The following is a 12979-nucleotide window of genomic DNA, read 5'->3' on the forward strand; positions in this document are numbered from 1 at the left end:
GGACCATGGTAACCAAATGGCAGTTGCTCCAGGTTAATCAAGACACCTGGGGCCAATTAAGATCTTTCTAGAAGGCAGTGGAGATAGCTACATTGATTGGGCCACCTGAAGCCAATCAAGGGCTGGCTGGAACGAGTTAAAAGCCTCCCAGTCACTCAGTGAGTTTGGGGTGTGAGGAGCTGGGAGCAAGAGGTGAGGGTGAGCTGCTGGGGGATTGAGAAGGACAAGCATTATCAGACACCAAGAGGAAGGTCCTGTGGTGAGGATAAAGAAGGTGTTTGGAGGAGGCCATGGGGAAGTAGCCCAGGGAGTTGTAGCTGTCATGCAGCTGTTACAGGAGGCACTATAGACAGCTGTGATCCACAGGGCCCTGGGCTGGAACCTGGAGTAGAGGGTGGGCCTGGGTTCCCCCCAAACCTCCCCACTCCTGATCAGACACAGGAGGAGTTGACCCAGACTGTGGGGAAGATCACTGAGGTGAGCAAATCTGCCGATAAGCGCAGGACCCACCAAGGTAGAGGAGGAACTTTGTCACAACAAGTAATACATTACAAAAGAGATCTGGCAAATGTGAATCTTTGTTGTTTGGAACATTTTGTTCATTTTGTTCAAACTGATGTTTCTAACCCTACTATAAAGTCAGACATTATATTGTGATTCACCTGCTCATCCATTTTTTATGGTTCAATCAAGTCAGTGCAGACGGTGAGTTCCTCCTCACTTGCTCTGATAGTCAGAATGATGACCACTCACAGTTTAGGATTTTCATGCCATCCAGCACTGTGCAAATAGGCAGGAGAAAGAATTCTCCTTCCACCCCCTTTGCTGTGGAGTCTACAGCAGCCATTGGCTCCACAGACCTTATGCAGCCTTGTCACCAAGGGGGGAGATAAAAGAACCTGCTCAGTGGTGAGATCTGATGTCATCTACATGCCCATAGAGCTGAGCTCTCTATGCAGCCTCCCACCCCGTATACTAGAACTGGCATTGGTTCCTCTGCCAGTGGAGCTTCTGCACTTATTGAGATTGGAGCTGGAATTTGGCCTCAATGCTAGAAGAACTAGATGACCAGGTTCTGCCCTGAAATACACCTATTCACCTGTTCGTGTCAGTATAGATCTTGGCCTATATTTGATGGGAATGTGCTGTTGCACTCCATATGATTTTAAGAAAATATGCTAATGAGTGTGAATATAATGTAACTGGAATATGCTTCATGCAAAAGGTCTCTTGTAAGGTATGATTACAAAGCTTATAATCTACTGAGAGTGTTCATTCTATTTGTATGAATGTATCATTCTTGTATCTGAAACTATGAATATAAAATATAACTCTGAGGTCCTACTGTACTTATGCAAAGTGTGGGCCATTAATGGTGGTTTAGAATCTTGATGGATCAACTAGGACAATTGACTGTAGATGGTTCTGTTTACTTGCAAGCCTTTCTGTGAGTCAGGTCAGGAAGAATTAAGGCTTGGGATCTAATAGGACATGTGACCATGCCTCCTGGTACAGGAATCCATCTTAAACCTGGTGCTTTTCCATTTAGAAGGAGGGGACGGGACCCAGAGAGACAAAAGATTCCCACCTTGTGCCAAAGCAATATATGGGAGTGGAACAGAACTAAGGGGGCTGCAGTCATGTGAAATCCCCTGCTTTTCACCTAAGATGCCTGCTGGAACTAACAAGAACTGTACCGGGGAAAGGATTGGGCCCAGACTAGGAAGGAGTCTAGTTTGTGAAAGAAGCTTATTGGAACATCTCTGAGGGTGAGCTTTCATCTGTAACCAGCTTCTCAATGTATTAGGCTTAGACTTGCATGTTTTGTTTTATTTTGTTTGGTAACTTAATTTGTTCTGTCTGTTATTACTTGGAACTACTTAAATCCTACTTGTTATATTTAATAAAATCACTTTTATTTAACCCAGAGTAAGTAAGTAATACCTGGGGTCGCAAACAGCTATGCATATCTCTCAATCAGTGTTATAGAGGATGGACAATTTATGAGTGTACCCTGTATAAGCTTTATACAGAATAAAAGCTTATACAGGATTTATTTGTGGTTTGGATCCCATTGGGAATTGGTGTCTGGGTGCTAGAGACAGGAGCACTTCTTAAATTGTTTTCAGTTAAGTCTGCAGCTTTGGGGCATGTGGTTCAGACCCTGGGTCGGTGCTGGAGCAGACTGGTGTGTCTGGCTCGACAAGGCAGGGTTCTGGAGACCCAAACTGGCAGAGAAAACGTGTTCCGAGGTAGTCTCAGCACATCAGGTGACAGTCCCAAGGGGGTCCCTGTGATTGAACCCATCACAGGGAACATCACTAGAGATCCACATTTCTATATATTAAAAGGATAGTATTTTCCTCAAACAAAAGTATACTCACGTTAACCCATTGGTTAAATCCAGCTGCCTCTGGCAGAGCAGACAATCCCTGATCCAATAAAGAGAAGAATTAATACAGAGGTTATTCATAAGATCTACATAAGTGGTCTGATTTTTAGAGGTAATGAGCCCATACAGCTGCTATTGCAATCTGTGGTGACACAGAATGTCTGTCCTGGGTGCTATCACATGGAGATGCAGGGATTCAGTAGGCATATGGAATGAGGACAGTGGCAGTTGTACCATCAGCAATCAAACGGTAACATTTTCCTAGTACTGTGGTATACTTTGGTTTCAGGGGGAGTTGTGAAAGCTCAACTCCTCTGAAAATCAGGCCACCTAATGCTTAAATATGCATGTGTTAATGATTTTATCATTTAATTTATAGGTGTCTAACTTTGGGCTAAACATTTTATCTCTAAATATTCAAGCACAAATCTTGGCTTAACTCAATCCTAAATAAATCAAAAGCAAATTCTTTGTTTTTGTGCGGTATGTACACCACCTAGCACAATGGGGTCATGGACCATGACTGGGACACCTAGGCACTATCGCGATATAGATTAAATGATAAAGTCATTAACACAGAGTTAGTGTTGCCTAGTGATAGTCTGTGCCCTTCCAGAATTTAAGTTCAGCAAACTTCAGACTTCTGGAAACAAAGAAATACTGAATTAAGGTTGTTTGCCCATGTAACTTTAACTCTGCCTTCTTTGAGTGCTGCCCCCAAATCACCCACAACGCACATACTCATACTCTGCCTGTTGGCTGTAATGCACAGGCACTCCCTGCACTTGCTCTACACTCAAACATGAAGCCTACTCCAACAAAATACCACTTGCAAAATTTAACAGCCGCCTCATACCCTTTTACAACCCCTTTACATGTGCACACAGGATAGCATCTAAACCTGTGCTTTCCCCCACTCATCATTAAATCCACAGACTGCTCTTCTATCACTGTTGACAATACCCATGGTAAGAAGACCCCAGTGCCCTTCTGCTTGACATAATCCACACAATTCTGTATTGAAACCCTGCATCTCCATGTACCATCACCCAGGACTGACATTCTAGGTCACCTCAGATGGGAATGGGAGCTGTAGGTGCTCCATTATAAAGGGGCTGAGAGCAGGACTCAGACACTGTCACAGAGGCAAGGCCCGCATATTCCATCTTACATGAGAGGGCTTAGACTTCTCTGATGGGGTAGGAGGCCCAAGCTCTGGCATACACTATTTGGAGCTGCGCCTATTCTCCTCCAGTCCACCTGCCACTCACCTCCATGTCCCTTTCCCAGTGTCCCTCCCCCATCCTCATTTATCCCTGCTCCCTTTGATGCAGCCCCAACCCCCTCTCACTCCTATACCCCTACTCCTCCACTCCTTAAAATCCCCTCCCCTGACGGTAAGCATTCTTACACCAAACTTTTGTTTTGTTACAAAAATACTTTAAATTTATTCCTGCAAAATGCCTCCCTCCCAAAGAGGGGCAGATTTTTTTATATGCCTTTTTGCCGTAGGCAGGGCTAGAACTGTCACTAGCTCGGTGAGTTCAGGACAAAAGACTTACTACTTATTGCCTTGAACTATCCAGATACAGTGAAAACTTTCCATCTACAAATCCTCTTAGCCTCCTTTTTTTGCACATGCTCAGTGTGATGTGTTTGACCCTTACGCAAGAGCTTCACTGGAGAGCCAAACTCTTGCTAATACTGTTTTCAGTTTTGCTCCCTGAAAGGACTTGTTGGTGCTATGCACACTCTGATGGTAATGCTCAAGTTAGTGAGACCCTTATGTCTGATTCATAGATTCATAGATTCTACGGTCAGAAGGGACCAATGTGATCATCTAGTCTGACCCCCTGCACAAAGCAGGCCACAGAACCCTACCCATCCACTTCTATAACAACCCCCTAACCTATGCCTGAGTTATTGAAGTCTTCAAATCTCTAGGTGTGGGCAAAAAATGGTGCCAGACTATATCTTTAGAAAAGCTGTTTATTTCAGGGGGCTGTAGCTCAGGAATCCCTTGTTCAAATGACCTCAAATTTGGATCACTACCCATACCCTGCACTCCTACAGGGCACACTAAATTTCAAGGCAATCTAGGTAACTTTGCAGATTTTACAGCACTAAGAATAGACCTTCTTTACACAGAATGGTCTTCTCAACCTTAACTATAGTGAAGATAGTACTCCATTATAATAAACATAATAACAATTAAAGGCAAGTCAGTTTTTAAAACTTTTTTTTTGTAGTACTGATAGTGAATGGAAATCCTTTAGGGCCAATTTCAGAAATGGGACATTTTTAGCAGCCAAAGTGTACTGTAGTCCTAGGAAAAACTATACTGCTATACAGTTATGATTCCTCATTCCCATGCAGCATGTTTACTGCAGACTTTCATCTTGAGTGTAATATCTCCCTAGACAGACATTTTGTTTTCCACCAACTGGAGAATGGAAGAGTTTTCAGGCTCTGTGTTGCCATTTCCAAGTAATGTGAAACATTGCAAATTTAACCCGATATTATAAATCCATTGGCAAACCTGCTTTAAAGGTCTTTATGTTCTGTAATGGATTCTTAGTCAATAGTTTATTTGGTTTCTGTTCATTTCTGTGCTGAGACTGGGAACAGATTGGGCTATAAATGGTAATGCCAATCCCAGTTTCTTACTGCTGCCAGCTTAAAAAGAAAAGATAAGAAAGCTGAGAAGATTGACACATACCTTTCCTTCTCCTAGCCAGTTAAATAGTTGAAAATTTACCTTCTTCACTAAATGACCCATTTTGTTCTCCTATTTTACTTATAATAAGTCGATCTCTGATCAAAACTGACAGGTTCAGCTGAGACTAATTTTCAAGGTCAGACTTTCATATAAACTGGGCACCAGCAGCTCTTAATGACTTCAGTTGGATTTTGTGAAAATATATGAAAATTAGGCTCCTATGCTGGCATTTTCAGAGGCTTAATGAAATTAGATGCCCAATTCCCTTAGGCCCCTTTGAAAGTCCTAGCCTCTCTCTTTAAATACAGTATCTCATTTTTGGGATTTGCAAGAGTCTCAGCAGGAATGCTGTCTGCAGTCAGCACTATTATGCATTACATTGTTAACATTGTTCAGAAGTTACGTTACTGTCTCCCTAGCCAGCATCACTGTAAGAATCTGCAGTTGAACTTGCCCTTAGACAAAAGACCACTATCTTACTTACATCTGCTGCACTTCCATAGCATATGATGCCATCTCCTTCGTAGCCCTTTGCGCACACACAGTCCCAGACACCAGATGACACAAACTGACAAGTTGCCTTTAAAAAAAGAGGGAGAGAAAATGTAACCTTCCAAAGAGCTGGAGATTCAAGAGATAATGTTGATATAATATGCTTGCACATAATACAAGGCAATGCTGAGATGTAGCAAAGTTAAAGTAGCTGAAAATCCCTTCATTGAGGACCTGATTCAGTAAAGTATCCGTATTCTGGAAAGCACTTAAGCATGTTCTTAAGACCCACTGAAATCAATAGGAGTTAAATGCTTTCATGAATGGAAGAAACAAGGTGTGTGAGGTAACATCTTTTATTGGACCAACTTCTGTTGGTGAGCTTGTCTCTCTCACAAACAGAAGTTGGTCCAATAAAAGATATTAGCTTTAGTTTCCTTCCCGTAGAAAGCTTTTCATCTAGCATACCAGAAAAAATTCAATTTAGATAACCAGTCTCATGCCACAAATGATGAAAAGTTCAGAGAACAGTTAGTGAAAAACTCACTGTCAAACAATTGTGAATTACAAAATTGTGCACACCAAAGCTGTTTGCAGATAATTTAGGAACAGAAACAAAAGGCTAAATTGATCAGATAATTTACTATCAATAAATAATCCAACCAGTTCTAATTAAAAAAAAATCAACCTCTTTATGCAGTGTAGCATATCACATCTTGAAGACTGCCATAATGCCCGACTGAGCAGATACTTCTGGTCTGGAGAGAAGAAATGGTAGCGGCCACTAAGTATTTTAACTATCTGGGAAAAGCAAATCGGACCTTGATTTGAGACCCACAGAGTAAATTGCATCATACTAAACTTATCTATCTTGGATGGATGAGGAGACCCTCCTGAAATTTGAACCTATGGCTCCTAAGAGTCTATGTATTGTTAGACCAGATGATGAGACTACTAAGCCCCATTTCTTTTGCCATCTTTGAAAGGTGAATAGGATAACTGAATCCTGAACTAGCTATTGTAAGTAACCAAAAAGGACTTATTCTAAGGTGTATGGATTCAATGGATCTGCACCAATTTAGCAGCAGAGAATTTGTCTCTGTGTCTTCATGTTGTTTTGCTGATATTCTAAAAACAAACAAACAAACCCCAAAACAAACCATCTAGATATTACAGAGAACATGGAGATCAACTGGAAATTTGATTTCCTTCTTAAAAGACCAAATTATAGGGGCCTTATTCAATTATCACTCAGATTTCAGTCAGGGAAACTCTAATGGATCTCAGTGGGAAAAACTGAATAGGGATCTATTAGGTATCAGCAATCTCTTCACCTGATACTGAAGGACATTTTCAAAAACTCCATTGTGCTTTAAAGATCCTATAACAGGGAGCTGCGACATATTTGCTCTAGCGGAATGCTGTTCATTTCTCATGTCCATGGAGGAAATATTATCCACTGACTTATACAGTAAAAGAAATGTTATTTGAATATTTGTTCAGAGAATAAATAACTCACCAGATGATGGCACTTTCCATTTTGTTCCAGACAAGAGTTTATTGGTTCACATTCAATTCCATTCCCCCGAAATCCTTCCTTACATTCACAGTCATTCTACCATTCCAACAAAACAAGGCAGTAAGGTAAAATGCTTAAAACATTTTAGAACATTCTAAACACTATGGATCAGATTTCTGGATGGTGTTTATTCACATAGCTCCACTGACTTCAATGGTGTGACACCAATTTACACCAGCTGAGAATCTGTCCCTTTGTACTTTAAACCTACAAAGGATTTGTGTTGAAACTCTGAACCTACTGTTGCATCTGCAACATTAATACCAGTAAGTTGAGGCCCAGCAAATGGTGGAGCTGAGGTGTTTGATCTTTTGGTATCATTCCCAGTGTGTCCTGCATGGATGTTTTAAAAGAATTAGTGATTTAAAAACTATATACATGTGTGCTCTAGAAATATCCTAGAGAGATAATTGGCATTCATGGATTGCAGATAGATATTTTTTTTTAAATTTTTCATCAATAGCTGTAAATAACTAAAGAATAAAGTACAGTCCCTTTCCATAGAGAATTAATAAGTTTTTTCAAAAGTGAGTTTTAAGGCAAGATTTAAAATGGAGAGAAGGGTAATCATTTGGGACATAAGAACATCAGATTTGAAGGTCCTCCTGTATCACCAACTCCGGTCCCCCGTTATTGCAATAAACCCTATAAGTACCGGGTTTACAATGGTGCCAGAGGCATCCTGGCGCCAGGCCCATGCTCAACAGGGGCCTATCAGCCGGCCGTGCACTGCGCTTCACTTGCGCTGCCAGCTGAGGGGCCACCGCAGGCTGGCTCCTCTCTTTTCCAGCCCTTCCCCCGTGCTCCTCTCAGCTGTCCAGCCAGCCCAGGTATCCCTGCCCCTGCCCCATCCCATCCCCTCTGCCCACTTGCTCCTCTGCCGGCTGGGTTGGAGGGTTCTAGCAGGGTCATGTCTCACAGGGGTCTGCCTGCCTGCCCCCCAGCGTGGCTGCGGCTCTGGGCAGTCTTGCTCTGCCCGTCACCTCCTGGGGCTGAGCCGCCTGGGACCAGTGCAGGGGCCAGGTCATTTTCCCCAAACCCCCGCTGAGCTCCAACCACATTCACTTGGTCCCTCCTGCAGACTCCCATTGGCCCTGCACCTGGAACCTCCCTGTGCTTTCAGATCTCCCACTGAGCTGTTTGCACCCAGACTGCCCCACACAGAACCCACTTTCTCTCATCCAGATCCCCCCACACTAAGTCCCCCTGCCAGAGTCGGCTCTACCATTTTTGCCACCCCAAGCAAAAACAAAAAAATGCTTGAACTGCTGCCGCCCAAACTGCCGAAGCAGAAAAAAAACAAAAAAAACCCACCTCAAAACCAACCAACAAACAAACTGTGCTTGGACTGCAGCCCGAACTGCCAAAGTGCAAAAAAAAAAAAAAAAAAAAAAAAAAAAGCCACCAAGAATGGACGGAATGCTGCCCCTTAGCATGTGCTGCCCCAGCCATGTGCTTACTCTGCTGGTGCCTGGAGTCAGCCCTGCCCTCTGCACTTGGATCCTGCTGCCAGGCTGAGCCTCCCTGCCCACATCTAGTGTGTCTGGCACAAAAGGAGCAGGGCCTCAGGGTGTTTCTGTGGCAGGCATGGCCCTTGTGCTGTGTCAGGGTCAGGTTCAGCCTCACTGCCAAGTCCCTGTCCCGAGGGGCAGGGGAGGCTGCAGGGTATTCTCCCACCTCTATGCAGCCAGTGGCCTGTGCTCCCCACTGCCATAGTGGAACTTAGAATCATAGAATAGCAGAGTTGGAAGGAACCTTAGGAGGTCATTCCACACTTATTTATTGTAAAAAAAAAAAAAAAAAAAAAAAAAAAATTGCAGAATTTTAAAATATTATGGGCAGAATTTGATGCAGAATTCCCTCAGGAATATGGGGTGCTTTACAGCTGTGATTGGGGGACTATGAAGGGGGTGCTGAACAGTAGGGGATCTGTGGGTGGGGGACCTGGGCAGAGAGTATGGTGTGAGGGTGCTGTGCAGTTGTGGTGGGAGGTCAGCGGGAGGGGTCTCTGGGCAGGGAATACTGGGCATAGTGGGTCTGGGGGAATTGGGCATAGGGATCTGTGGGGGAGGTCTCTGGGTGAGGTGGCACTGGGCATAAGGGCAGGGCACTGGGCAGGGGGCAATGTGGAAGGGACATGCTGGCAGTGCAGGGCTGGGTGGGCCAGTGTGTGTCTAGCAGCTGTGGGTTTGTAAACAATGCCCTTGTGCTGGGCTGAGTGGGCCCACTCCCACTGCGCTGCACCTCATTGCCCCCAACTGGCCCCTCGCTCTGCGGACGGCCCCCCATCACATGCCCTTTCCCCAATGGGGGCCCACAAATATATTTGGCGCCGGGCCCACAAAAAGTTAATCTGGCCCTTTGTCATATAATCCCTTCATAAATTTATCAAGCTCCATCTGAAAACCACTTTGGTTTCTTGTCCCTACTCCTATGAGATGAGGGATACAAGATGTGCGAGGCTGTTCCAGGTATGTGGGGTTGCATGGAAGAGGGCACATAGAGGGAGTGGGAGAAGATGTAGCTCGGTAGCAAACTTGGGCAGAACAGAATGAGGTAGAGGTAGTACAGGAAGATATGAGCAAAACTTACCTGACCTGGCCCTACATATATGCAGGTAGCATTGTTATGGCACCCTCTGAAATTTGGTAGCAGACAATTGTTGATCTCTGAGCAATCTCTTCCATTCCCACTCCATCCTGGCTGGCACACACATGTGTGAGTTCCGAGGCCTGTTTTAATACATTCTGCCTGTGGGAACATGTCAGAGTAAACAAATCTAATGGACACCAACCACCATCTTAAAATGGACAGCTCGGAAAAGGACATGCTGGAAAGGAGATGGAATCTTTGGCTATGACGCTAGAGAACCAAACTCTATTTTTACCCTTTAATATTTTAATGGATTTTTTAATTTTTTTTTTAGTGCTGGTGAATAGTGCTGGACTTACAGCCTGGGAGCTTGACCTTCCCCTTTGTCCACAGGAGGCAGAGGTGGGCAGTGAAAGGTTTCCTCATAATGCTGTGTCAGTGTCCCCTGACTTGGAGGAGTGGAGGCAGGGCCGACTCCAGGCCCCAGTGTGCCAAGCACGTGCTTCGGGAGGCGTGCCGCGGGGGGCGCTCTGCCGGTTGCCGGGAGGGCGGCAGGCGGCTCCGGTGGACCTCCCGCAGGCGTGCCTGCGGAGGGTCCGCTGGTCCCGCGGCTCCGGTGAAGCATCTGCAAGTACACCTGAGGGAGGTCCACCGGAGCCATGGGCCCGGCGAGTGGCAGAGCGCCCCCTGCGGCATGCCACCGTGCTTGGGGCGGCAAAATGGCTAGAGCCGGCCCTGAGTGGAGGGACCACATTTAGGAGGTGTGAAGTCTCTGTTGACTGAATCAAATCTTTGACCTCTGAACTGATGAAATCAGCAAAGATGCCAATTAATGCCAGCCATCATGGGTGTTATTATGTGGATACCTCTGCACTGCTGACTGTAATGCAACTAGCAACTTATTTCACAGAAGCTTCCAAACAGTCATCAGATGATAATAAATCACTTTAGGTCACTAATAACTTGACCTGAATTTGATCTGACAATTTAAACATTGAAAATAATTTTAAAATCCATTACTTAATCCCTTGAACTAGTTATGGGCTTCCTTGTAGTAGTTCCTGGTCTGCCATCTCTAAAGAGGAAAAAGATCCCTCATTGCTATAGCATTAGCTTCATTATGGAATGGGAGGGCATAGAGGAGTAGAGAGATTTCAATCCATGGTTCTACTGCTTTGAAGGAAGATTTTACTTTGGGTTATATTAAGAATGTCACAGAACTCTCTAAAAAAGCTGTGTGACATCCATCTTTGGGCATAATGACTATATAAATCATAGCAATTTTCATAGCAAAGCAACTGTAAGGGCAGGAATTTTAACTATGGGAAGGACGTGAATTTGGTTGGGAATTCAGAATTTATATATGCAGATGTTTCTTACTACTATTCCTAGCCTTTCTTTAGATTTCCTTTAAACTAAGCAACTCATTCTGTAAGAAATTGTATACTTACATTGCTATTGCAACCACCTTGAGCTAAGCTAGCACAAGGATCTACTTGACTGCAGGTTGTCCCATCTCCCTCATATCCAGGTTTGCAGATGCAGCTATAAAAACAAGGTTTGATTAAATCACTTTGCATGATAGGACACTTGTAAAATTAAACTGAATTGATTTTTGATACTATTTTTCTTTAGCACATTGTCTAAATTACAGGTTGCTTAAAATTATTAGCTTTGGCTTTATGGAAGATACCATGTCATTTCAAGTACATAGATGGCTAAGGGTGAACAGCAGACAAGCACGCTGCCCAAAATTTTCAAAAGCACCTAAGTCCCATTTTCAAAAGTGACTTAAATATTCAGCCTGTGTCATTGCAAGTTAACGAATTTAGGCTCCTAAGATATTTAGGCACTTTTGAAAATAAAACTTAGGTTCCTAAATTGCTTTGACACTTTTGACTGTTACCCTTTTACTTCTGCAATTTTACAAGCTCAAACATATTGATCTTAAGATCTGAAAAAGTTATGTATAATGTGTGGAAATGAGCATAGAACTGGGAATCAAACCGCTGAGATCTAATCCCTGCTGTGCAATTGACTCACTGCATTGCTTTGGGTAGGCCCCTTCACTTTTCTGCCTCTGTTTCTCTCCCTCTCAAATGAAAAGAACACACACGTACCACCTGATAGTATTATTATAAAGATTAATGTTTATACAATAGTGTGAAATGTTATCTTGAAACAGAAAATGCCAATCCTGTAGTTTGATTCTGAAAGTGTTATAGCACACCTAATATTAGTTAGGTATAAGTAACTGACCTACCTCATGGCACCATTACTAAGCTGACAATTTGCATGTGCATGACAGAATTGCACAAAAGGCCCACACGGAACTATCTGCTTATCACAGAGTTTCCCAGCATATCCACTTTTGCATGATCCAGCAAGGCAGATTCCATCACTATCTATCCTGTTATCACACTTCCCATAAACACACAGACATTCTGTAGGGGGAAGAATAAAATGTGAAATTAAAACAATTGTCCCCATATGCCATTTCTTAAATATTTCACATTAGTTCTTTCTAAATCTAAACACCTGTAATAATAATCTTCATATTTTTTTATAGCACATCTGTCTGCCATTGGAATTTAAAGTTATCTATAGAAGCGGGTGAAGCAGGCACACAACATAATATCTTGGATTGAAAAAACTAAAATGATTACATATAAACAGATCAAACAAAATCACTAAACTTTTACAAACCAAGGCCCTGATCCTGCAAGAATTTACTTGTGTACTTAACTTTATGCCCTATGAGCAGTTCTGTTGAAGTCACAGAACTACTCAGAGTTCCAAAAGATAAACAAATGTGGATGAATTTGCAGGCTCAAAGCTCAAAAAGATCTTAATATTATATCTTTTTAAAGTATCTGTGCTTCAGCCTCTGACCTTCCATCATCTTATGGAAGGCCAGTGGCCTCTTAGGCCATGGTTACATAGCGATAAAAACTCATGGCTGGTCCAGGTCAGCTGATTCAGGCTTGCAGGGCTCAGGCTGCAGGGCTAAAAATTGCTGTGTAAACGTTCAGCTTAGGGCTGGAGCCCGGGCTCTGAGATCCTGCATGAGTGGAGCATCCCGGACCCTGAGCTCCAGCCCTAGCCTGAACATCTACACAACAAGTTTTAGCCCCAGAGCCTGAGCCTGAGTCAGCTGTCATGAAACAGCTGCATGGTTTTTATCCCAGTGTAGATATAGCCTGAG

The 12979-nt window shown here is 43.4% G+C and overlaps 1 protein-coding gene across 1 annotated transcript in view; it reads right to left on the reverse strand.

Annotated features, from left to right (window-relative positions):
* Nucleotides 1-12979, reverse strand: part of STAB2 (stabilin 2) — a 153146-nt gene that overhangs the window by 77892 nt on the left and 62275 nt on the right. The window contains exons 23-28 of the mRNA XM_050946424.1: nt 12038-12218; nt 11226-11319; nt 9775-9933; nt 7123-7218; nt 5596-5691; nt 2385-2432 (exon numbers count right to left, since the gene is read on the reverse strand). Coding sequence (XP_050802381.1) covers nt 2385-2432; nt 5596-5691; nt 7123-7218; nt 9775-9933; nt 11226-11319; nt 12038-12218 — 674 coding nt within the window. The remainder of the gene's footprint in view (nt 1-2384; nt 2433-5595; nt 5692-7122; nt 7219-9774; nt 9934-11225; nt 11320-12037; nt 12219-12979) is intronic.

Source organism: Gopherus flavomarginatus, chromosome 1, assembly GCF_025201925.1.
Source record: "Gopherus flavomarginatus isolate rGopFla2 chromosome 1, rGopFla2.mat.asm, whole genome shotgun sequence".
Classification (NCBI taxonomy): Eukaryota; Metazoa; Chordata; order Testudines; family Testudinidae; genus Gopherus; species Gopherus flavomarginatus.